Below are 25,289 nucleotides of genomic sequence, written 5' to 3'. Positions count from 1 at the left end.
AGGTGACGGCCCCCTGATTAGTTGGTGTTCCTGAAGTAGGGACTTCCTGACTGACTGGGTTCTCAGTAGGAGCTGGAGGGCTGAGAAGTACCTCTAAGGAGGAAGTAGGGAAGGCATTCGTGGTGTGGGATTTATGGAGACGGGCTTGGTTTGTGATTTTGCGTTTGTTTGAATGTAAGTTGCTTGGTGCAACTGCACCTGCAGTTTGGTGCTGCAGAAACTTTGGGCCTGCCTCTTGGCAAGTGAAAACCACATATTAACATGGGAGGGCGGGGGAGAAGACCGGGAGAGAAATGGAATGTTACCTTGACACCATCTCCAAACTGTTCCTCTGTCCACCCCACCGGCAGCATTCACAGGCTTTGAGAGATGAGCTGCGCTGGGAGGAAGAAAGGGAAAAAACAAGGGAAAGGGAGCACTCAATTGGAAAATGGGAGCCTGGTCAGTATAGTCCCAGCTACTTGGGAGGCGGAGGTGGGAGGATGACTTGAGCCCGGAGGCGGTAGTTGCAGTGAGCCTAGATCGCGCCATTGAACTACAGCCTGGGCGATAGAGCCAGACCTTGTCTCAAAAAACAAACAACAACAAAAAATTTTTTAAACCCACAATAATACGATTTGAGAAAAGCGGAATGACGTTATCTCAAGAAGAAAGTTAAACAGATGTACACAAAACACACCCAGATGATACAAACTGAGCTGAACAGGCTCTATAAACATCTTTGGGTGACTGTGGATATGTCCTTTACACATATTTGATCTGTGAACAGGTCCCTACATTTCAGAATTATTTGTTTTCTCACTGTGACTAATAGTTGTGTGCTGACTAAGCCGCCTTTTTTCTATAGACGATGTTGATACTCAAACTTTCTGTTAATATTTATATTGTTACATCTTTTTTTTTTTTTTTTTTTTTTTTTTTTTTTTTTTTTGAGACGGAGTCTCGCTCTGTCACCCAGGCTGGAGTGCAGTGGCCAGATCTCAGCTCACTGCAAGCTCCGCCTCCCGGGTTCACGCCATTCTCCTGCTTCAGCCTCCCGAGTAGCTGGGACTACAGGCGCCCGCCACCTCGCCCGCCTAGTTTTTTGTATTTTTTAGTAGAGACGGGGTTTCACCGTGTTAACCAGGATGGTCTCGATCTCCCGACCTCGTGATCCGCCCGTCTCGGCCTCCCAAAGTGCTGGGATTACAGGCTTGAGCCACCGCGCCCGGCCATGTTACATCATTTTTAATTGACATTCATGCTCAACACCTTTGCTAGTTGTAGTTTCTATTTTACGATGATTTAATTTTAACTGTACTAAGTATATGCAGACTATGGAAAAAAACTTCCTTAGCATTACCTCATTGCAAGTGAAAAGACCACATTTTTATCCAAAAGAATGATATTGTTTGACATTTTGCCTTTTTCACCTTTGCTCTCATTCCTTTGTCCCCATCTCTTTGGCCAAAGTTCTGCTTCTGGTTCCATTCAATGTAAACCACCTACTGGGTGCTTAATAGTCTTGGCCGGGTGCATGGAGCACGCCTGTAATCCCAGCACTTTGGGAGGCCCAGGCGAGTGGATCATCTGAGGTCAGTCTGACTAACATGGTGAAACCTGTCTCTACTAAATACAAAAAAATTAGCCGGGCGTGGTGCACATGCCTGTAATCCAAGCTCTTGGGAGGCTGAGACAGGAAAATCACTTGTACCTGGGAGGCGGAGGTTGCATGAGCTGAAATCGTGCTATTGCACTCCAGCCTGGGCATCAAGAGCAAAACTCCATCTCAAAAAAAAAGAAAGAAAGAAATTTAAAGTCTTGGAGAAAGGTATATACACTGACAGCTGGGCTCTGTGATATGTGCCTGTAATCCCAGTTACTCAGGAGGCTGAGGCAGAAGGAGAGGATCACTTAAGGCCAGGAGTTTGAAACCAACCAGGGCAACATAGGGAAAAGACTCTGCATCTAAGACATTTTATTTTATTTTATTTTATTATTTACTTATTTATTTTTGAGACGGAGTTTCGCTCTTGTTGCTCAGGCTGAAGTGCAACGGCACGATCTTGGCTCACTGCAACCTCCACCTCCCAGGTTCAAGCAATTCTCCTGCCTCAGCCTCCCTAGTAGCTGGGATTACAGGCATGTGCCACTACGCCCGGCTAATTCTGTATTTTTAGTAGAGACAGGGTTTCTCCATATTGGTCAGGCTGGTCTCAAACTCCCGACCTCAGGTGATCCGCCCGCCTCAGCCTCCCAGACTGCTGGGATTACAGGCATGAGCCACCGTGCCCAGCCTTTATTTATTTATTTTATTTTTGAAACAGGCTCTTGCTCTGTTGTCCAGGCTAGAGTGCAGCGGTGCAATCATGGCTTGCAGAAACCTCCACCTCCTGGGCTCAAGCAATCCTCCCACCTCAGTCTCCTGAGTAGATGGGACCACAGGCATTGCCACATCCTGCTATTTTTTTTTCTTTCTTTTCCTTCTTTCCTGCCTTCCTTCCTTTCTTTCTTTTCTTTCATTTTTGTTTTTTGTTTTGTTTTGTATACACGATGTCTTGCTGTATAGCCCAGGCTAGTCTTGAACTCCTAAGCTCAAGTGATTCTCCCACCTCAGCCTCCCAAAGTGCTGGGATTACAGGCATAAGCCACCGTGCCCGGCCTTTATTTATTTATTTTATTTTTGAAACAGGGTCTTGCTCTGTTGCCCAGGCTAGAGTGCAGTGGTGCAATCATGGCTCGCAGAAGCCTCCACCTCCTGGGCTCAAGCAATTCTCCCACCACAGTCTCCTGAGTAGATGGGACCACAGGTGTTGCCACATCCTGCTATTTTTTTTTCTTTCTTTTCCTTCCTCCCTTTCTTTCTTTCTTTTCTTTTTTGTTTTTGTTTGTTTGTTGTTTTGTTTTGTACACACGATGTCTTGCTGTATAGCCCAGGCTAGTCTTGAACTCCTGAGCTCAAGTGATCCTCCCACCTCAGCCTTCCAAAGTGCCGGGATTATAGGCATGAACCACCATGCCCAGCCAGAAAATTAAATTTAAAAATTTTTTTAAATAAAAAATTAGCTGGGTATGGTGGTGTAACCTGTAATCCTCTACTCTGGAGGCTGAGACAAGAGAATCACTTGTGCCCAGGAGTTCGAACCTGCAGTAAGCTCTGATTGCACCACTGTACTCCTGCCTGGGCAAAGGAACAAGAAAGATGCTGCCTCTTAAAAATATAAAAATAAATATAAATAAATTTAAAAAGCATGCATTCACAAATATAATAATAGCCATGTTACACTATTGAGTTATATTCAATTTACAGTATACTAAAATGGGTAAACCTTTTATTTTCACCTGAAATACTATTAAATTGGGTCTCCCACATCCTATACTTACGCTTTTTTTGTTTGTTTGTTTGTTTGTTTGTTTTTAGATGGAGTTTTCCTCTTGTTGCCCAGGCTGGAATGAAATGGCGCAATCTTGGCTCACTGCAATCCCCGCCTCCCGGGTTCAAGCGATTCTCCTGCCTCAGCCTCCCAAGTAGCTGGGATTATAGGCAACCATGCCCTGCTAATTTTGTATTTTTAATAGAGGGGGTTTCTCCATGTTGGTCAAGCTGGTCTCGAACTCCCGACCTCAGGTGATCCACCCGACTCGGCCTCCCAAAGTGTTGGGATTACAGGTGTAAGCCACCGCGCCCAGCCGCATTTCTTTCTTAACCAAAGTACCTTTTTTGTTTATCTCTGTTCAATTTTATATTTTCTGTTTTGAAAATATTAATAATGGACAAGTATACATGAAATAATGTTAATAACTAAAATGAAAAAAGTAAATACAAATCGTGTGCACCTCAGTTAATACTATATAAAACATCTGTGTATACATTTACAAAGCATGAAGGTATTTTAGAGCATGCAAGTAATTTGATGTTCATCAGATTCTTTTTCCCATAAAGTTGCTTAAATGTATAATAAATGTTACAATTTCGTTGTCATTGACATTTGTTTTCTATAGTCTTTCAAAAAAGCAGATTTGTAAACTACAGACTGATAAGTTTGTCTGCAAAGTAGAAAATTATGGAAGGAATTATTCAACAGCCCCACACACAAAAAAGTAGACTGTGACTATAGACAGTTCAATAGAAATTTTGCAGAGAAGGCCAGCAGAGAAAAGGAGCAACAGCTGTAAGACATGTTGAATAAATGCAGAGTAGGTATTTTGTTTAGATGGAAATGCTTGTATGTTAATAGCAATGATCCAGTAAAGAGCAAGAAATTAATCATGTGTGGAAAAGAGAGGCTAGGCGCAGTGGCTCATGCCTATAATCCCAGTGCTTTGGGAGGCCAAGACAGGTGTATCACTTGAGCCCAGGAATTCTAGACCAGCCTGGGCAACAGAGAGAGACCCCTGTCTCTACAAAAAAAAATAAAAATTAAAAAATTAGCTGGGCATGGCAGTGCCTGTGGTCCCAGCTACTCCAGAGGTTGAGGTGGGAGCCTGGGAGGTGGAGGTTGCAGTGAGCCTCCACTGCATTCCAGCCTGGGTGACAAAGCAAGACCTTCTCTCAAAAAGCGGGTGGGGGAAGAACAGTTGTGGTATCAAGTAATAGAGGAGAGAAGAGATGGCATCCTGAGCTCAAGCTGAGGGTTAAAGCAGAGAAAACCACCTATCATAACAAGAGAAGCATGTGGTACAGCTTGTAGATTTGTTGGTGAGAAGATAATGGCAATTTCTTTGATTTCTTCAGAGGTAAACTCATTAGCTAAGAGTGCAGAGGGAAAAGGAAGTTTAGGAAATCTAGAGAGTAGGGAGAAGTGGAGACTGAAGGTACACACTAGTGGCTGGGCTCAGTGGTTCACACCTATAATCGCAGCACTTTGGGAGGCCAGGCCAAGCGGATCACCTGAATTCAAGACCAGCCTGACCAACAAGGTGAAACCCCCTCTCTACTAAAAATATATAATTAGCTGGGCGTGGTAGCTCACGCCTGTAATCTCAGCTACTCGGGAGGCTGAGGCACAAGAATCACTTGAACCCGGGAGATGGAGGTTACAGTAAGCAGAGATAGCACCACTACACTCCAGCCTGGGTTACAGAGTGACAATTTGTCTCAAAAAGAAAAAAAAGGATATACACTAGAGAATTGTGTTAGAGGCCAGGCCGCGGTGGCTCACGCCTGTAACCCCAGCACTTTGGGAGGCCGAGGCGGGCGAATCACAACATCAGGAGTTCGAGACCAGCCTGGCCAATATGGTGAAACCCCTGTCTCTACTAAAAATACAAAACTTAGCCAGGCATGGTGGCGGACGCCTGTAGTCCCAGGTACTTTGGAGGCTGAGGCAGGAGAATCACTTGAACCTGGGAGGCGGAGGTTGCAGTGAGCCATGATTGCGCCACTGCACTCCAGCCTGGGTGACAGAGGGAGACTCTGTCTCAGAAAAAAAAAAAAGTGCATATCTCTTATTACAAGTGACCTGCGCATCTCCCTGGGTTAAGAGCCAGTTGTGTCCGGGTGCAGTGGCTCACGCCTTTAATCCTAGCACTTTGGAAAGCCGAGGCAGGTAGATCACCTGAGGTCAGGAGTTTGAGACCAGCCTGGCCAACATATAGTAAAACCCTCTCTCTACTAAAAACTACAAAAATTAGCTGGGCATGGTGGTGCATGCCTGTAGTCCCAGCTACTTGAGAAGCTGAGGCAGGAGAATCGCTTGAACCCGGGAGGTGGAGGTTGCAGTGAGCCAAGATCGTGCCACTGCACTCCAGCCCAGGTGACAGAGCAAGACTGTCTCTCCAAAAAAAAAAAAAAGAGCCAGTTGTATTCTGTGAATTGTCCCTTCATATGCTTTGCTCATTTTTTAATTAGGATAGTTGTTTTTTCCTGATCCATTTGTACATGTTCTTTATATATCCAAAGAATTAGCTATTTGCGTATGCTCTGAATTGATTTCCCCAGTTTGTTGTTTCTCTTTTGGCATGACTTCTGTGGACGTGTGTTTCCCATGCAGAAGGCTTTGGCTTGTTTGTTTTGTTCTTTATCAGCCTTTTATGGCTTTTAAATTTTGAGTCATAGTTAGAAATATTTTCACCACTTTAAGGTAATGAAAGAGTTTGTACTAGTTTGTTCTCATGCTGCTAATAAAGACATACCTGAGATTGGGTAATTTATAAAGGAAAGAGGTTTAATTGACTCACAGTTCCACATGGCTGGGGAAGTCTCACAATCATGGCAGAAAGCGAATGAGGAACAAAGTCACATCTTACATGGCAACAGGCAAGAGAGCTTGTGTAGGCGAACTACACTTTATAAAAGCATCAGATCTTGTAAGACATATTCACTATCATGAGAATAGCATAGGAAAGACCTGTCCCCATGATTCAATTTTCTCCCACCAGGTCCCTCTTACAACATGTGGTAATTATGGGAGCTACAATTCAACACGAGATTTTGGTGGCAACACAGCCAAACCATCCATACCAGAGGTCTTCTTCTTAATAGTTTACATTTTTTGCTTTTTTTTTTTTTTTTTTTTGAGATGGAGTCTCACTCTGTTGCCCAGGCTGGAGTGCAGTGGCACAGTCTCAGCTCACTGCAAGCTCCGCCTCCCAGGTTCATGCCATTCTCCTGCCTCAGCCTCCCAAGTAGCTGGGACTACAGGTGCCCACCACCATGCCTGGCTAATTTTTTTTTTTTTTTTTGAGACAGTCTCATTCTGTCACCCAGGCTGGAGTGCAGTGGTGGGATATCAGCTCACTGCAATCTCCACCTCCCGGGTTCAAGCAATTCTCCTGCCTCAGGCTCCCAGGTAGCTAGGATTACAGGCGTGCACCACCATGCTCGGATAAATTTTGTATTTTTAGTAGAGACCGAGTTTCACCATGTTTTCCAGGATAGTCTCGATCTCCTGACCTCGTGATCCACCTGCTTCAACCTCCCAAAGTGCTGGGATTACAGGCCTGAGCCACCGTGCCCAGCCAACACCTGGCTAATTTTCTGTATTTTTAGTAGAGATAGGGTTTCACCATGTTAGCCAGGATGGTCTCAATCTCCTGACCTCATGATCCACCCATCTCAGCCTCCCAAAGTGCATAAGCCACCGCACCTGGCTTTTTTTTTTTTTGAGACGAAGTTTTGCTCTTGTTGCCCAGGCTGGAGTGCAATGGTGCGATCTCGGCCCACCCCTCCACCTCCCGGGTTCAAGCAATTCTCCTGCTTCAACTTCCTGAGTAGATGGGATTACAGGCATAAGCCACCATCCCCAGCTAATTTTGTATTTTTTTAGTAGAGACAAAGTTTCTCCATGTTGGTCAGGCTGGTCTCGAACTCCTGACTTCAGGTGATCCGCCCACCTCGGCCTCCCAAAGTGCTGAGATTACAGGCATGAGCCACCATGCCCAGCTGACATTTTTTACTTTCAATCTTCCATCCATTTGAAATTTATCTTAGTATACAGTATGGGGTACAAAACCCATCTGTATATCCATTCACATTGTTTTAATTACTAAGAATTTATTTCATTTCATTCATTTATTTATTTAGAAGCATTCATTTATTTATTTATGCATTTATTTATTTATCTCATTACATTGTCCAGGCAAGCCTCAAACTCCCGGTCCCAAGCAATCCTCCCACCTCAGCCTTCTGAGTAACTGGGACTAGAGTGGTGTACCACGAAGTCCAGCTAATGAATCATATATTCAGGGGAGTCAAATCTTTTGGCTTCCCTGGGCCACAATGGAAGAAGAATTGTCTTGGACTACACATAAAATACACTAACACCAGCTGTGCGCAGTGGCTCATGCCTGTGATCCCAGCATTCTGGGAGGCCAAGGCAGGTGGATTATTTGAGGTCAGGAGTTTGAGACCAGTTTGGCCAAAATGGAGAAACCTTGTCCCTACTAAAATACAAAAATTAGCTGGGCATTGTGGCAAGTGCCTGGAGTCCCAGCTATTCGGGAGGCTGAAGCAGGAGAATCACTTGAACCCAAGGAGCAGAGGTTGCAATGAGCCAAGATTGTGCCACTGCACTCCAGCCTGGGTGACAGAGTGAGACTCTGTCTCAAAACACATACATACACACACACACACAAATCTTATAATGTTTTAAGAAAGTTTATGAATTTGTGTTGGGCTGTATTCAAAGCTGTCCCGGGCCACATGTGGCCCACAGGCCGTGGGTTGGACAAGCTTGATATATATGAATAGCTGGTGGGGCTTGCTGCCCCTCGTTGATATTCTTTTTCAAGCTTTTCTGGTTATTCTTGTTTTCAACTAAACATCATGATATATTTACAAAGTTGAGTCTTCCTATCCAAGAACCTTTTTTTTCTTTTTTTTGAGATAGAGTCTCGCTTTGTCACCCAGGCTGGAGTGTAGTGGCATGATCTCGGGTCACTGCAACCTCCGCCTCCTGGGTTCAAGCAATTCTTTTGCCTCAGCCTCCCTAGTAGCTGGGATTACAGACATGCACCACCACGACTGGCCAATTTTTGTATTTTCAGTAGAGACAGGGTTTCACCATGTTGGCCAGGCTGGTCTTGAACTCCTGACCTCAAGTGATCCACCCGCCTCAGCCTCCCAGAGTGCTGGGATTACAGGCATGAGCCACCGCACCCAGCCAAGTCTTTTCATTTTTACAAGTCTAATTTTAGGTCTTTTTATTGTATTTTTACCATTTTCTTCATACAGGTCTTGAACTTTCTTGATAAGTATATTCCTAGTTATGCAAAGGAACGATGACAATTACGAATCATGTATAGAGTCTAAACTGAATTAGGAGGAAAATATGGGCATGACGAAAGTAATAAGTTGTAAAAATTTGGTAAGGTAAATTAATTGAAGGACTTGATAGGTTCAAGAATATGATTAGGAATAGAAATGCTAGTAGAATGAGCTGGGAGGATTTCTTATTGGGAAATACCATCAGACCTAGTTTCTTAGGACTTTCTATTTTCTTGGCTTATCTTCACTTTAAAGTCTCTGGCCATGAGCTCAACATGTATTTTCTTTGAATTTTAAAAATCTGTTTTCCTGTAGTCTACTTCTTGTGTCTAACTGTGCTTAGTGTCTTTTTCTTTTTCCTTTGGTTAATATGAATTTCAAGGAGGCATGATCGATTATTTCTCATGTAAATACTAACCAAAATTGAAGTGGTATAGTTGTACTAATATCAGATAAAATGGATCTGAAGGCAGGAAGCATCCCCAGGGATAAAGAGGGACACAGTGAGAAAGGGATCAATCCAGGAGGGAAGCATAACAATTCTAAATTTGTATACATCAAATAACATAGTCTCCAAAATATGTAAAGTAAAACCGGCAGAACTAAAAAGAAAAATGGACAAATCCAAATCATAGTGAGAGATTTAAAAACCCCTCTGTAAGTAACTGATAGAACAAGCAGAAAAAACAGTAGAGATACAGATTTGGGCCAGGTGCAGTGGCTCATGCCTGTAATCCCAACACTTTGGGAGGCTGAGGTGGTAGGATTGCTTGAGCCCAGGAATTCAAGACCAGCCTGGGCAACATAGCAGGACCTTGTCTCAAAAAAAAAAAAAAAAGAGGCCGGGCACGGTGGCTCACCTGGCTAACATGGTGAAACCCCGTCTCTACTAAAAAATACCCAAAAAAACTAGCCGGGCGAGTTGGTGGGCGCCTGTAGTCCCAGATACTTGGGAGGCTGAGGCAGGAGAATAGCGTGAACCCGGGAGGCGGAGCTTGCAGTGAGCTGAGATCTGGCCACTGGTCCCCAGCCTGGGTGACAGAGTGAGACTCCATCTCAAAAAAAAAAAAAAAGAAACAAAGAAAAAGGGAAGAAAAGGGAAGGGGAGGGGAGGAGAGGGAAAAGAGAAGGAAGGCAAAAAAAAAAGGAGAGATAGATTTGAACAACATAATTAGTAAATTGGACCTAACTGACATATATAGAACACTGCACCCAAAAGCTGCGGAATACATCTTATTTTCAAGTGTTCAGTGACTATTTACAAAAACTGGCCATAAAGCAAATGTCAACACATTTTAAATGATTCAAATCATACAGTATATATTTTCCTACTACTCATATGAAGGTACTCACCTTTCATATGCCAAGTTATAGTTTCACTGTTGGCCATACAATAATAAACAATCCATCCTCTTAGAGAGCTCAGGCTATTTTGCTCCCCCTCACCCCCCTCCCCACCCACTTCAATAAGCTGGTCTAGAAAGCTTCGTCTACAGTGGGAAGAGCCATGCAATGTGGTAAGTGCTACAACAGAGGTACATACTTTATTTTTCCCATGTCTTATGTCCTTCACGGAATTCAGTTATATAATTTTATCTCGTTATTGTTCTCCCCTCTCCTTCAGTTTAAAAGCCATCTTGATGAGAACAAGTCTTATGCCAAAAACCTTCTTCTAATTCTTGTGAAATTCAGAATGGTACAAAGGAGACTGGAAACTTCCCAAACAGGGAAAATGGCACGTAAAGGCCAGCGTCAGGAAGGAGTAAGGCCTACTTAGGACACGAAGAAAACCAGCTTGTGGGGAGCAGCCACTGGAAGATAAGTGTGGAAAGGCAAAGTGGCACCAGATCTAGACTACAGATTGCTCAAAAGGCCAGGCTGAGACAAGTGCTTGAGCCACTAGACAACAAGGACCTATTATAAATTATCAATTCTGACTGATAAGATAAAAATGTTATTTTAAGATCAGGCAAGCAGTGATTCTTCAGAAACGCTGAAATTAGAAGATTCTGAAGGTCGGAAGGCTAGTGAGGCTCAGCAGACACCTACTGAGAAGTCATGTTTGAGGCACTGGAGGTAAGAAAGTGAAAGCCAGGCCCTGCCTTTGAGAAGCTCACAATCAATTGTAGAGACAAACAAACGAACAACAAAAATGTGGTGTAATAGAAATGATGACACAGGTTTATGGTAAATATAAACCTGGGATAGACAACATAGGATGAAAGGGCAGAGTTTAATTTAGTATGAAAAGGAAGGTATAAGGCAAGAGAAGTGCATATAGCTGGTAAACTCCAGGATTTCAACCTCTCCTGCTGAAATAGTTGTGAGGAAAGGGAAAGAGAATTTTAAAGGGCAAGGTAATCACTTGGAACAGCCTATCCGGGTTATGAACCAAACAGCTAATGAAGGAGAAAGAGGAATGTTCTCTTAACGTTGATCAAGCCAGAGGGCATAGTTATGTAATAAGCCAGGTCTGTTTACTTCCAGGATTCTCTCTAAACCTCATCAGTTATAAAACTGAAGAAAGCAGCCGGGCATGGTGGCTCACGCCTGTAATCCCAGCACTTTGGGAGACCAAGGCAGGTGGATCACAAGGTCAGGAGTTCAAGACCAGTCTGGCCAATATGGTGAAACCCCATCTCTACTAAAAATACAAAAATCAGCTGGGCGTGGTGGTGGGCATCTGTAGTCCCAGCTACTCAGGAGACTGAGGCAGGAGAATAACTTGAACCTGGGAGGCAGAGCTTGCAGTGAGCCGAGATTATACCACAGCACTCCAGCCTGGGTGACAGAGCCAGACTTGGTCTCAAAAAAAAAAAAAAAAAAGAAACAAACAAAAAAAACTGAAGAAAGCAAATGGTCTAAGTTGACAGGCCAAGAAGGGGGCTTGAGAGCTACCTTTTTTTTTTTTTTTTTTGAGACAGGATCTCACTCTGTCACACAAGCTGGAGTGTAGTGCATAATCATGGCTCACTGCAGTCTCAACCTCCCAGTCTCAAGCAAGCCTCCTGCCTCAGCCTCCTAAGTAGCTGGGACTACAGGTGTGCACCACCACACCCAGCTAATTTTTGTATTTTTTGTAGAGACAAGGTCACACTATGTTGTCCAGGCTGGTCTTGAACTATTTGCCTCAGGCAATCCTCTTGCATCAGCCTCCCAAAGTGCTGGTATTATAGGCGTGAGCCATCACACCTGGCTAAAAAACCACTTTATGGTGATAAAAGATAAAGTGGTTACCTAGAAAGAGGGTAGGGTGGGATTGACTAGAAAAGGCCACCTAGAGATATTCTGGGGATTTCGGTGTTTGAGATCGTGTTTAGGGTGATGGTTACAAGTGAGTATACTCAAAATTCAGTGAATTGAATGCTTAAGAATTGTGCATTTTGGCTGGGCACAGTGGCTCACGCCTGTAATCCCAGCACTTTGGGAGGCCAATGCGGGCAGATCACCTGAGGTCCAGAGTTCAAGACCAGCCTGACCAGCATGGAGAAAACCCATCTCTATTAAAAATACAAAATTAGCCAGGTATGGTGGTGCATGCCCATAATCCCAGCTACTTGTGAGGCTGAGGCAGGAGAATCACTTGAACCCGGGAGGCAGAGGTTGTGGTGAGCCGAGATCGTGCGATTGCACTCCAGCCTGGGCAACAAGAGCGAAACTCCATCTCATAAATAAATAAATAAATAAATAAATAAATAAAATAAAGACTATTCCAGTCGGGTGCGGTGGCTCACGACTATAATCCCAGCACTTTGAGAGGCTGAGGTGGGCAGATTACCTGAGGTTGGGAGTTCGAGACCAGCCTGACCAACACAGAGAAATCCCATCTCTACTAAAAATACAAAATTAGCAGGGCGTGGTGGCACATGCCTGTAATCCCAACTACTCGGGAAGCTGAGGCAGGAGAATCACTTGAACCCGGGAGGCAGAGGCTGCAGTGAGCTGAGATCGCCCCATTGCACTCCAGCCTGGGCAACAAGAGCGAAACTCTGTCTCAAAAAAAAAAAAAAAAAGACGATTCCAACTGGCCCACTATCCTACAAGTGTACCTTTTTTTTTTTTTTTTTTTTTTTTTTTTTGAGACGGAGTCTCTCTGTGTCTCCCAGGCTGGAGTGCAGTGGCGTGATCTCGGCTCACTGCAAGCTCCGCCTCCCGGGTTCACGCCATTCTCCCGCCTCAGCCTCCCAAGTAGCTGAGACTACAGGCGCCCGCCACCACGCCCGGCTAATTTTTTTTTTTTTTTTTTTTTTTTTGTATTTTTAGTAGAGACGGGGTTTCACCATGTTAGCCAGGATAGTCTCGATCTCCTGACCTCGTGATCCACCCGCCTCGGCCTCCCAAAGTGCTGGGATTACAGGCTTGAGCCACCGCGCCCGGCCACAAGTGTACCTTAATGGCGAGTTTGTGGGGGGCTGTGACATTCTTATGCATATGCACTAGAATGGGTACCTGATGGAAGAACTGAAAAAGTTGGGGATCCATTCTGCCCTTTTAGATGAAAAGAAAGACCAAGACTCCAAGTGAGGGCGCCTGGGCCTCACTGAACAGAGAGAGGGCCTGTTCATGTCAGAGACTCCCTGCCAGAAAAGCCTTACCGATTTTGGTTTTCATTACTGAGACAACAACTGCTTGCACTGATCATTTCAGTTCATGAGCAGTCTGGTGATTTTAGTTTGTCTGGTGTTTGGGTTAAGACTATTTTACTGTGAATTTAATTACAACCACTGCATTGTAATTAATGCTATATTATGATATTATTGTAAACAAAATTCATTCTTATATTGTCATTTATTCTTTGTCTGATTCAGGAGTTAAACTAGGAGCTTTGAAATCATTATTATTCATGACCCCTCTGCAAATGTGTCAGTCTGCAAAGACAGTATCTCCCCCCAAATTTTGTGTAGCTTCTTTTGTCATGGAAAATGGACTAAAAAGAAACTGTGATAACTGGGGCGTTGTTTTTCTAAAATAAACTGCCAACCACAGGTAAAAAAAAAAAAAAAAAAAGAATTGTGCATTTTATATTTATTTATTTATTTATTTTTTTTTTTTTTTTGAGACAGAGTCTCGCTCTGTCACCCAGGCTGGAGTACAGTGACGTGATCTCAGTTCACTGCAACTTCTGCCTCCTGGGTTCAAGCAATTCTCATGCCTATGCCTCAGCCACCAGAGTAGCTGGGACTACAGGCAAACACCACCATGCCCAGCAAATTTTTGTATTTTTAGTAGAGACAGGGTTTCCCCATGTTGGCCAGGCTGGTCTTGAACTCCTGGCCTCAAGAGACCCGCCCACCTCAGCTTCCCAAAGTGCTAGGATTACAGGCATGAACCACCATGCTGGGCCAAGCAAGAATTGTGTATTTTATTATAAGTAAATTATGCCTCAATAATAATAATAAAATGCTATAACCAAATTATAATAAACACCTGGGGAGGGGAAAACATAAGACTAAAAGAGTTAAGACAAAACAAAGAAGGAAATAAGGCCCCAGAAGAAACTTCCCAACCTTTCTGAAAACCAAAACGTTTTCGGTATTTGGGGAAAGGGTAATTGACACTATTTGCCAGACTCTCAGTTAGACTCTTTCATATATTTCAACTTTATCTCCAAACTCAACAATGTCTGGCTAAACTCATACGGTAATGTGGCAAGATGAGCCCAGGGAGAAAGTAGGATAGCTGTGTGACAGGGAAGCTGGAGAGCCCAGATGAATAGCAGATTTCATTGTGTATAGAGTGCCTACTATGAGATAAAAGATGTAGGAGGGGCCAGGTGCAGTGGCTCACTCCTGTAATCTCAGTACTTTGGGAGGCAGAGGCAGGCGGATCACCTAAGTTCAAGACCAGCCTGACCAACATGGTGAAACCTCGTCTCTACTAAAAATACAAAATTAGCTAGGTATGGTGGCGCATGCCTGTAATCCCAGGATGGATTACAAGAGCGAAACTCCATCTCAAAAATGAATGAATGAATGAATGAGGGCTGGGTATAGTGGAGAAGGCAGACGGGAAGAAAAGGACATGAGAGAAAGGCAAGGAATACAGGAAATGCGTGAAAGAAGTTCTTCAGAGGCATGAAAACTCAGAAACCTGGATTCATTTCTGACTCAATCTTCTCTTCCACAGATTAAGGAATACATTTTCCAAAAATCAAACTTAAGAGGTAAAAACTCTGCCACAAAAATATTTAAAATGTATTGTGCATCAAACTATACACTATATTAGAGGGAAGTCATATACCTACTGTGTAGTGCTGAATTTTGTTTCAGTAAGCATGCATAATTTCATCTTTTTAACCAATTAAATTTTGGTTTTTTTGAGACCGAGTCTGTCTCTGTCACCCAGGCTGGAGTGCAGTGGCATGATCTCGGCTCACTGCAACCTCCACCTCCTGGGTTCAGGCAATTCTCCTGCCTCAGCCTCCCAAGTAGCTGAGACTACAGGTGTGCACTACCACACCCGGACACTTTTTTTATTTTTGGTAGAGATGGGGTTTCACCATGTTGGGCAGGCTGGTCTTGAACTCCTGACCTCAGGTGATCTGCCACCTCGACCTCCTAAAGTGCTGGGATTACAGGCCTTAGCCACTGCGCCTGGTCAACCAATTAAATTTGTTAAATCCAGTATAAGAGATCAGTGTTGATAAAAACCGAAACCTGGTTTTGGTGGCACAGGAAAGGCTCCTCACGCCTGTAATCTGTGCATGACACATCGGTAGGGATGAAGGGTGCTATCCATTCCCTCACCCAAAGGCCTGGGATTGCCCTTTCACCTCCTTAATCCATGGACAAAGCAGCCATAGACAATAACCAAAGTTCACAGCAGCGAGCCAGTTGGGGCCATACTTTGCTGACCTCTAAAGCAGTGGTACCTGCTTCTAGCTGCATATAAGAATCACCCCAGGGGCCCATAAAGCCACTAATGCTCCGGCTCCACCCTCCATATTCTGAATTAAAAAATAAAACAAACAAAAAAAACTTGCTGATTCTGATGTGCATTCTGGGTTGAAAACAGCTATTCTAGAAGTACTGTACATTGTAGCCTCTCAGGAAACTGCTAGAATTTTGCATGTGGGGAGTGCTAGGGGAAGCAGATGAATGCTGAGAAATGATGATCCAGGACTGAATTGAGGTCTAGATAAAGATTAGAACTGTTTTCAGTCCAACTGACACATTAAGTGCTTCCAATACTTTGATTAAATGTTCTTTATTTGATGCTTTTGTGTGCACAACACTATAAGGAGTTGCCCAACTCACCAAGTCAGCCCCTTCACACCCTTAGTTAAGATGGCCATTAAGGGGCCAGGGGGTGGCAATCAGTAAGCCGCCTCCTGCCTAACCCTCTTTCTCCAACCATTCTCTATAGGCCCCAGCATAGTTGCGAGCCCTGTGGAGATAAAGAAGGGTGAGAGACGGACAGGAATGACAGGTAGTCCCCATCACCTCCCAGCTAGCAGCCATACCTCCCCGTACCCAGTGTATCCAAGACTCCGGGCCAGTTGCATGGCCTGGAGGCCCCGCTTGCCCATCTGACAGAAGAAAACGAGATGCTCATCTTCCAGCTTTGGCTTCTCAGCAGAGTACAAAGCCTGGAAGGCAGCTGGCTCCATCTGCAGAGCACTCTCCAACTCGGACACTGGAGGAGTGGAGAGGGTAGAAGGGAAAGCCGGCAGTTTGGCACTCAGGTTCGGAAGCTGGGCCTGGAAAGGCTGGGTCCTGGGGGCCCCCAAACAACATATGATAGCCATCCCCTACCCCCACCCCAATTTCAAGAACCAGAAACCAACGACTTTTGAATGCGAGCCACTCCCCAAGCTGTGAGGAGGCGGGGCGGGATGCTCCCTCAGGCGTCCAGACTTGGGGAGGTCAAGAGAAGCTGGTCTGCCCCTCTCCTCTCCACCTGCTGTCTTCTCAAACTGGATGGGCCAGTTCCGATGCCAGGATCCGCCTCCTATCAGTCCTTCCCAGGAAGCTGAAGGCTGGCTCCCGGGAATGCAGGACCCCCATAATCAGTGCCTTCCCCATTCCATCCTAAATGAGGTCCCACTGGCAAAGACCCTCCTGAACGGCTCTATTCCACCACCTGGGCGTCCCCTCTCCACCCTATACCCGGGATGTTGAGCGCCCCTGGGATGGTCCCAGCTGCCGCCTCCTCCCGAGAGCGCACGTCGAAGAGTCGGGCCCGGCCGGAGGCTAGGAGTGAACGGAGTTCAGGGAGCGAGACCGTGGGCGCTGAGGAAAGGGCGCGACAGCCTTCAGGAGAAGGGGCCTAGGAGTCATGGCCGCCACTGTATCCCCTCACCTGGCAGAGCCCCTCCCTGGTAGGGTATGCACCAAGACCCCTCAACCACGCCCCTTCGCTCCCCCACCCCACTCCCTGCCACACCTCAACTCAGGGGGCCAAGAGGACCGCGGTCCCAGGCATCCCCCGCAGGTACCTCCAGCCATGGTGCGCGCAGCAACTGCGAGTCTCCGGTGTGCGGCCCCGGCCCGCCCTCTCGTAGCCTGCAGCATCTCCCACTCGCTCCCGGAGCTGAGACCGGATCCGGAAGCGAGGGCACCGCCTCCCGCACCGCCCCCGCAGCACCTGTTCACGGCGCCTCTAGCACCAGTCTACTGCAGAAGCCCTTAACATTCTCTAGCGTGGGCCAAAAACGACAGACCGGTCTGGCCCAGGAACCAGGTCTCCGGGTAATAAGTGCAGGAGCAGCACCCCACCCTGAACTTAGCACAGCCTTTACTGGTCAAAGAGCAATGCCCCTCCCTTCCAGCCTGTGGCCCCACAAAAGGAAGAAAAACAGACAACTGTGGCTTTGAACAATTTTATCCTAAAAAAAAAAAAAAAAAAAAAAAAAAAAAAAAAAAAGGAAAAGGAAAGAAAAAAAAAAAAAAGACCCCCATAAGGGGGAAGGCCCCAAGTGGACCCCTGCCTGTTGTTCTCTCTGGCTTCAGAGACGTCTGCATAGGCCTCAGCTTCTCGCTGGCCAATCTCCTCTTCATGGGCACCAGCCACTGCTAAACACCCTTCCCCCACTTCTTGTGTAAGCTTGCTCCCCTGAGCCACAGGGTGCACCTCTAAACCTCAGCTCCAGGGAAAGGAAGAACCAATGGAAGTGCCAGAGTCCTGGGGCAAGCCAGAGCATCACCTGTCAGCAGACCTCTGCTGGGCACTCTAAGCAAGTACAGGACAAGCCCCCCAGTTTAGTGTGTCCAGTATCCAGCATGGAGGCAGCACATGCATTGTGCAAGAGGAGCACAAGGGCCCAGGGGTTGCATGGTGGGGGTGGGCAAGGCTGTCAGTGCACCTCCACATTGTGTGTTTCACACCACTGCAGGCTGCCATATCACAGGGCCTCAGTTCAAGGACACACCTTCTGAACTTCCCCCTGTCCCATGCCAGAAGTGGGCAGTGAAGGAAAGGGGCACAGGATTAGGCTGTTGCTCCTGGGCTATCTGCAGTTCTTGGGCCCAAAGCCCCTGAATCCCCATAGTTAGTTGCTGTCATTCTTGATGACGACCTCTAATCCGTGGTGCCGCAACTGAGCTCGAAGCAGCAGATTCTTGTTTTTAAGATCTTCCACCTGACAAGGGAAGGAGGCAGTAAAGGAATGGGTAGTAAAGTTGGCACTACCAAGCCCCTGAATGTATTCAGACATCCACTGGTAAGGGGAAAAGATGAAGCCCTCTCCATGGAGAACAAAGTAGAGGGTGTCAAACTGGATCAGTGGCTAGCAGAGCTGAGAAGGGCTGCACTGGGGGTAGGAGTCTGACCTGTTGTCGAAGCACGTCATTGTCCAGCTGCAGTTGGTCAAGCCCCTGCAGTTCTTCAGACAAGCGGTGGTTACTCTGCCGAAGCTCCTGGATATAATCACAAGCTTTGGATAGAATCCCACCTTTACTCTGCAAGATAAGGTCAACAAAATCAGGACTAGGATTTCAGATACCCAGCTTGCTTTCCAAAAGTAGGTTCATACTTTGGACCTCATTTTCCTCTAAGGAAGGTGGTATAATATCTCCCAGAGATACAGGAACCTCAGGGAGAGATAAGACTACTGTCATGTGCGCCCCTCTTTCTACCATTTCTGGAAACAATACCAGGTGACAGAATTCAGGCATCCTGCCCACTACCAGGGTCTTTCCATGACCTGGCCAGACTTGGTGCTCTCCATGGAGCAGTCTGGGATTATCTTGGAGAGCTGCACGATCCAGTTGTTGATCTTGTCTCGGCGGCGGCGCTCCACTGTGGGGCAAAGTGGAGGACAAGGTGACTCAGTGAAAACTCGCCACAAGTCCCGGGGTAAAATTACCTAACCCTCCACCCCTCAGACATCACTGCTGAGATCACACCAGACAGCTCCTAGCTCCACCCGGATCATACCTACCTTCATTATGCTGAGCCCTGCGTTTCTCATCCCGAGTCGTCCGGGGAGCTTCTGACTTCCTGACAACAGAGCCCAGGGTGGCCAGAGTAAGAAGACAAAAGTACATGATTGGAGTTTGGGGTTAAGGAATTATACAAGATTTAGCAGGTACTAGGACCACTTATGGGTAGCTGGGTGTGTTGTCTCACACCTGTAATCCCAGCATTTTGGGAGGCCGAGGCAGGCGGATTGAGGTCAGGAGTTCGAGACCAGCCTGGCCAACATGATGAAACCCTGTCTCTACTAAAGATACAAAAATTAGGCCGGGCGCGGTGGCTCAAGCCTGTAATCCCAGCACTTTGGGAGGCCGAGACGGGTGGATGACGAGGTCAGGAGATTGAGACCATTCTGGCTAACATGGTGAAACCCCGTCTCTATTAAAAAATACACACACAAAAAAAAACCTAGCCGGGTGAGTTGGCGGGCGCCTGTAATCCCAGCTACGCGGGAGGCTGAGGCAGGATAATGGCGTAAACCCGGGAGGCGAAGCTTGCAGTGAGCTGAGATCCGGCCACTGCACTCCAGCCCGGGCGACAGAGCGAGACTCCGTCTCAAAAAAAAAAACCAAAAACAGATACAAAAATTAGCCAGGGGTGGTGGTACACATCTGTAGTTCCAGCTACTTGGGAAGCTGAGGCATGAGAAACACTTGAACCCTGGAGGCAGATGTTGTGTGAGCTGAGATCACGCCACTGCACTCCAGCCTGGGTGACAGAGCAAGACTCTGTCTCAGAAAAAAACAAAAAAAACAAAAAAAAACACTTATGAAATTTGAGAAGAAACAAGTGTCACTCACGGGGAATAAGGGTGAGTCCTAGGGGCAATTGAGCGCTGGCTTCCTCCCTGCAGTACTTCTTGTGGTGACATCATCACAAAGAATTGACCTGTGAAGATGCAGGGTAGGTTCTGTCAGGACATGGGTAGGAACCTCACCAAGCCCTGAGGTGAAGACCCTGGGCCCCTCCTCTAAAAAGAACATGTTAATAGAAGAGCAGCCCCGGACTCACTGCCTGCCCAGATCTTAATGATCACTAAGAGTCATGAGTGAAGGCTCACTGCCTACCAGTCATGTCTCACAGCCTATTCTAGCCCTTTCAGCCAGCATCCTCATGCAGTATCTCACCAGTGCCAGGAGGGGTCGCCTGCCCCAGCAGTGCCTCTGAGCCCTGGGTAGTAACAACAGCAGCTGTACTCCCCGATGTGGTACCCCCTGCCCCATCTCCCACTGCCGTGCTGGGGAAGTAAGTATAGTGCGTCTCAGCAGCTGTCCCCTCCGTGTCAACTGCATCATCACTGGTGAAAGCACCCTGGATCACCGCCTGAGAGAGAGAGAGAGAGAGAGAAACATCCAGGAAAGGAGAGCCTAGTGCTTTGGGACAAGGCAGCCCTAGACGCCTCACTGTTCCTAGCTTCACCCCCATCCTACTAATACCCTTCTTCATCTTACTTCTCAGAACTCTAGTCACCTCCCCAGCCCATACCCTGTACCTGGGTCATGGATTGAGTGGCAGGGTAGCCACTGATGGCACCAGTTCCCTCAGTTTGGCCATCCAGCTGCCCCTCAGACACCTGGATCACCCTGTACATCACCTAGAAGTGTAGAGGAAGGCAGAGCAAGGGAAAGAGAGAATAAAAGATTAAGTGTTGGGAATCCTAGGGCCCCTCATAAAGCTTCCCTTGGATAGGGCCCCAAAACAAAGTCCTTCAGAGACACGGATTGAGCCATTCTCCCTTCTCTCCCCACACAGAGGTTTCAGCATACACCTAACCTCACACCAGTCTCTACTCCAGTATCAGCACCCCCCTCCCCTGAAACAGTCCACTCTTTCAACTCATCCTCCAAGCCAGGTCTCCCCAAGACATGTTCAATTACCTCCCTCAATCCCAATCCCAAATAACACCTGCAGCCACCTGGCCCCCTCCCTTACCTGGCCCCCATTCTCAGTTCGGAAGACGTACTTGACGTTGGGGTCAGGGAAGGTGGCAGCTGACTGGATGCTGGCAATAGCCACACTGGTTGGGTCTTCCCCAGTAGCCACTGCACCTGAATTAAAAGAACAAAAGAAAAGTCTGTGAGTTAACTGCCTTTCTATCCCCGTTCCACGTGCATGTCACTGAAGGAGGAGGATGCACAGGAGATGGTCTGGTGGGGGAGGAAGGGAGGCCATGATGGGTTCTTAGTCTTGGTTCCGTCTCTAGCACTCACCTTCCTGAATCTGCACTGTCCCCTCTTCCGTTTCAGCTGTTTTCTGCTGCCTGTTTGTGGTGAAAGGACAAAAGGAAGAGTATGGGAAGAAGTCAATGAGAAGCTCACCGGCCCAGTAACATATGGCTGCAAACTCATTGGCATTCCCAACAGAAGCTGAGTTAGGTTAGAATAACAACTAGTGTTTGCTGTTTACTATGTACATAAGCACTAAGCTAAGTACATCACATGTACTCTTATTTAATATTAAAAACAACACCATGAGATAGATAGCACTACTTCCATTTTATAGATGAAGAAACCAAATCACACAGTAAGTGATAGAGTAGAACCTGAATCCAGGTCTGCCTGACTCCAGAGGCAGTGCTCTTGGCCATTTTGCATTCTTCCAGGCCACCCATCTTTCATCCCAGACCCTACCCCTTCTTCACTCACCCCTTCATCTCTCTGTGAGGGGGCACATCCGAGGAACTGGTCCTTTTTTGGAAGTCTTTGTATCTCCTATTCACAGGCCTGAGTGCTAAGTCCTGGTAGAAATCATGAAGTTTGCAGTGAGTCTAGGAAACAGAACAGTATCTCCGGTTCTAGAACTTAGGTTCCATGAACACACAGCCAGGAAAATAACCCAGTCATCTGCAGGGGACAATCAGCCTCCACCATACTGATGTTGAGGACTGGCCTACAGTGATTGAAAAAGCAACTCTACAAATAGTGTTCCTTGTCCCTCCATTATCACTCCAACTCCTGGTAGAGAGGGGATAATTATACTGGAAGACAGAAACAACGCTTTTTTTCGAGACAGAGTCTCGCTCTGTCACCCAGGCTGGAGTGTAGTGGCGCGATCTCAGCTCACTGCAACCTCTGTCTCCCGGGTTCAAGTGATTCTCCTGCCTCAGCCTCTCAAGTAGCTGGGATTACAGGTGCACACCACCACGCCTGGCTAATATTTGTATTTTTAGTAGAGACGGGGTTTCTACTAAACCATGTTGGCCCGGCTGGTCTCGAACTCCTGACCTCGTGATCTATCCGCCTCGGCCTCCCAAAGTGCTGGGATTACAGGTGTGAGCCACCGCACCTGGCTGAAACAACACATTTTTTTTTTTTTTTTTTTTTGAGACAGTCTTGCTCTGTTGCCCAGGCTGGAGTGCAGTGGCACAATCTCAGCTTACAACCTCCGTCTCCTGGGTTCAAGCAATTCTCCTGCCTCAGCCTCCTGAATAACTGGGATTATACGCGCCCACCACCATGCCCGGCTAATTTTTGTATTTTTCAGTAGAGATGGGGTTTCACCATGTTGGCCAGGTTGGTCTGGAACTCCTGACTTCAGGTGATCCACCTGCCTCAGCCTCCCAAAGTGCTGGGATTACAGGCATGAGCCACCGCACCCAGCCAACAACACATTTCTAAATGGATCACTATTAAAGCTATTATGACCTGCCATGATGGCAGCCTCATGGGAATCAGGAAGGGCCATGTATTGGCCCCACCATCAAAAAATACCGTGTCATGGACACCGATACTTCTTCCAGTTTCTCAGCCACATATTGTCCACCAAGACATTTCTGTTCTCAAACCTAGGAAGAGGAAATCTCAAGCCCACTACCACTGGAAGAATGTCCCTGACCACAAAGACTAGACTTGGCCTTTGGGCCCCATTCTACTGACAGGATTCTTGTTTTGGGGTATTCCGATTTATATAATCTGTTAGAAACCCTAAAGCCCAAGTGGATCCTCTTCAAGCACCCTCTATTTTATTCATCAAGCCTTCCTGTAGAACAACACAGTTGCTAAAATGTTGCTATGACAACTCCAAATCAACTGAGCCTCAGCAAGAAGGGGTAAAAAAAAAAAAAAAAAAAAAAAAACAAAAACAGGGTTCTAAAGAAGAGACAAAGGGGGAAGAATCCACCTACAAGCTCTGCCTTAGGACCCTGACACCCAGCCAGAGGGCAGGAAAAACAAAGAGCTGGGCAGACATGCCTCCAGAAAGAAACAGCTACACAGTACAAAGCAGTAAGATAATCCCAACACAAAAGGGGCAAGATTTTTAGAAATTCTCTACCCATAAGGTCCTCCAGACCTTTCCTATCCAAGGAAAATTTTCAGTGGATAAGCCTTGGAAAGACCGCGTCCGAGGAAAATGTTGAAAAAGGAACTGAAAGTGAAACCGTCCAGAGGAAGTAACGCTGCAAGGAGATCCCAGTCGATAAGGGGAAGTAACACTAGTGTTTTGGGACCACCTACATTTCCATCTTCAAACCTGAAGAGGAAATGCCCTGCGAAGCTTGCCGCGCTGACTGCAGGGGAAGGCAATGAAATAGAGGGCCCGGCACAGGAGGCATCTCTATTGGCCACAGCTGTCAGCCGGGGCAGTCTCTGAGGACACCCAGCAACGGGGTCAGGGTACTTATTCAAATCTTAGTTGGACATCCGGAAGCATTTCCTAGGCATTAGGGATCTGTGACACGGAAACTGGAATGGGACGTTGTGGTGGGCACGCTCAGGCCAGAAGGGCCCAGTAAGAGCCCTTGCTAAGTCTGGACACAAAGGGAAAAAAATCTACTCCCGAAAGAAGTCAGGCGCCTAGACCTTGCCTGAGAATGAGGCGTCTCCCTGCAGGCTCTCCAACCAGAAGGCGCTTAAGGAGCTGAGCGCCCGCCAGGCGCGAGCCCGGGAGCCTGCGCCGTGACCCGCAGCCCCGCAGTCTAGCCCCGCGCCCCAGCTGCTCCGCAGAGGAGGCAGGAAAGGACATCGGGGACTAGGGGGCTCAGGCGCCCGGTGCCGGCGGCTGCGGCCCGCAGCTGGACAGCGCAGGAGGGCTGGGACGCTCGCGCTCGGGGGCAGGGAGTTTGGCCCACAAAGCAGGGTAGAAGATAAAGAACCAGCACAACACCCCCCCCCCCAGCCCAAAACAAAGGCTTCCTCCCCAGCAGTGTTCTCTAACCAGAAAAAAGGAAACAAAATCAAACCTGCCCTGCCTTGCCAGTCCACCCAGTTTCCAGACTTCTGCCCGGTCCTACACTCACCGGCCAAGGCCGTCTCAGCCGCCGATTTTCTCCAACTGTGTTCTCCCTCTCCCGACCTAGGTAGCTCCATAGACAGCTGCTCATGCGCACTTGCAGCCCGCAGCCATGTTGGTGAGGGGCGGAAGTGTCGCTCTCGGCCCGCCCACAAACTCAAACTCAGAGCCGCCCCACTTCCGCTCACTCCATCTTGATGAGAGCTGATGTTTGTGGGTTTTCTGTGAAGTCGGGAAGAAGCAGTGTCCTGGAGTATGTAGCTGAAGCCCTGGCCACTTTAGACAAGAACGGGAAAGAGACGACTAACTTGTACTGACATCTTAGCGCTGGCAGGGCATTTTTTCATTCCAGGAAAAAAGAGAGAGAATCCAGCTGAGATGAAGGGAGGGACGTCTGACGGAGGCGCCATCTTTAACAAGGGCTATTTGGGAGGCCATCTTGGCTCAGGGCGTCTTTTTGAAAGATTACCTACCTGCTAGAGATTACGACCTATCAGGGCATGCATAGAACTGGGTATGTTCCTTGTTATTCTCGTCGGCAGTCACTAACCCGAAGACCCCAAAGCTTCTAGTTTTCTAAAGGCTCACACTTTCTGTGACAGGAATCTTGATTCCTGTTCTTCTCAATCAAGACCTACCCTGAATGGATTTGGAGTAGTGTGGTATAATGGGAAGAATTCAAACTTGGGGACGAGGCAGATCCAGGTTTCAAACCCATCTCTGCCACTTCTTACCTCTGAGACCTTTGGCAAACATTTTGACTTAATTGAGCCTTAGTTTCCTCATCTATAAACTGGAGATACTAGCACCAACCTTCCAGACTTATGTGGATTAAATAAAATCAAGGACACAGATTTTATGAGCACAGGATACTTAGTCCAGTTCCTGGCACATAATGAGCATTATGTAAATATAAGTTTCTCTTCCTTATTTCGTGACCACCATGAACCTAGCTCTA

The 25,289-nt window shown here is 46.9% G+C and overlaps 2 protein-coding genes and 1 long non-coding RNA gene across 10 annotated transcripts; 1 reads left to right on the top strand and 2 right to left on the bottom strand.

The window, feature by feature from the left end:
- The first annotated feature begins 58 nt into the window (after window positions 1-58).
- On the top strand, window positions 59-3,535 carry LOC144330059 (uncharacterized). Its single transcript, XR_013395914.1, has 3 exons — window positions 59-174; window positions 351-441; window positions 3,401-3,535. It is a non-coding gene; the product is annotated as an uncharacterized LOC144330059 (long non-coding RNA).
- On the bottom strand, window positions 1,694-17,208 carry TSTD1 (thiosulfate sulfurtransferase like domain containing 1). Of its 3 annotated transcripts, none has more exons than XR_013395863.1 (4): window positions 17,124-17,208; window positions 16,159-16,321; window positions 15,943-16,072; window positions 1,694-1,767 (listed from the first exon to the last, which is right to left on the bottom strand). XR_013395863.1 is itself a non-coding variant. In XM_015113710.2 (4 exons), exons 1-4 carry the CDS (start codon window positions 17,197-17,199, stop codon window positions 16,021-16,023), a joined length of 414 nt encoding a protein of 137 aa, XP_014969196.2. In that variant the 5' UTR covers window positions 17,200-17,208; the 3' UTR covers window positions 15,877-16,020. The 3 variants fall into 3 exon arrangements, 2 of the variants coding, with proteins under 2 accessions (XP_014969196.2, XP_002801915.3); XM_015113710.2 differs by lacking the exon at window positions 1,694-1,767 and adding an exon at window positions 16,795-16,917 and having other exon boundaries at window positions 15,877-16,072; XM_002801869.3 differs by lacking the exon at window positions 1,694-1,767 and having other exon boundaries at window positions 15,877-16,072.
- A 285-nt stretch (window positions 17,209-17,493) lies between these two features.
- Window positions 17,494-24,464, bottom strand: USF1 (upstream transcription factor 1). Of its 6 annotated transcripts, none has more exons than XM_077939980.1 (11): window positions 24,282-24,464; window positions 21,748-21,869; window positions 21,313-21,362; window positions 21,035-21,150; window positions 20,595-20,696; window positions 20,230-20,425; window positions 19,903-19,990; window positions 19,068-19,126; window positions 18,831-18,925; window positions 18,457-18,585; window positions 17,494-18,266 (listed from the first exon to the last, which is right to left on the bottom strand). In XM_077939980.1, exons 1-11 carry the CDS (start codon window positions 24,420-24,422, stop codon window positions 18,177-18,179), a joined length of 1,188 nt encoding a protein of 395 aa, XP_077796106.1. In that variant the 5' UTR covers window positions 24,423-24,464; the 3' UTR covers window positions 17,494-18,176. The 6 variants fall into 6 exon arrangements, with proteins under 6 accessions (XP_077796106.1, XP_014969170.1, XP_028682735.1 ...); XM_015113684.3 differs by having other exon boundaries at window positions 24,339-24,464; XM_028826902.2 differs by having other exon boundaries at window positions 21,066-21,150; window positions 24,339-24,464.
- Window positions 24,465-25,289: the final 825 nt, after the last annotated feature.

The sequence above is a fragment of the Macaca mulatta genome, chromosome 1, assembly GCF_049350105.2.
Source record: "Macaca mulatta isolate MMU2019108-1 chromosome 1, T2T-MMU8v2.0, whole genome shotgun sequence".
NCBI classification, from domain to species: domain Eukaryota; kingdom Metazoa; phylum Chordata; class Mammalia; order Primates; family Cercopithecidae; genus Macaca; species Macaca mulatta.
The sequence above is the reverse complement of the archived record's forward strand: the minus strand, read 5'-3'. Positions and strand labels throughout refer to the sequence as shown.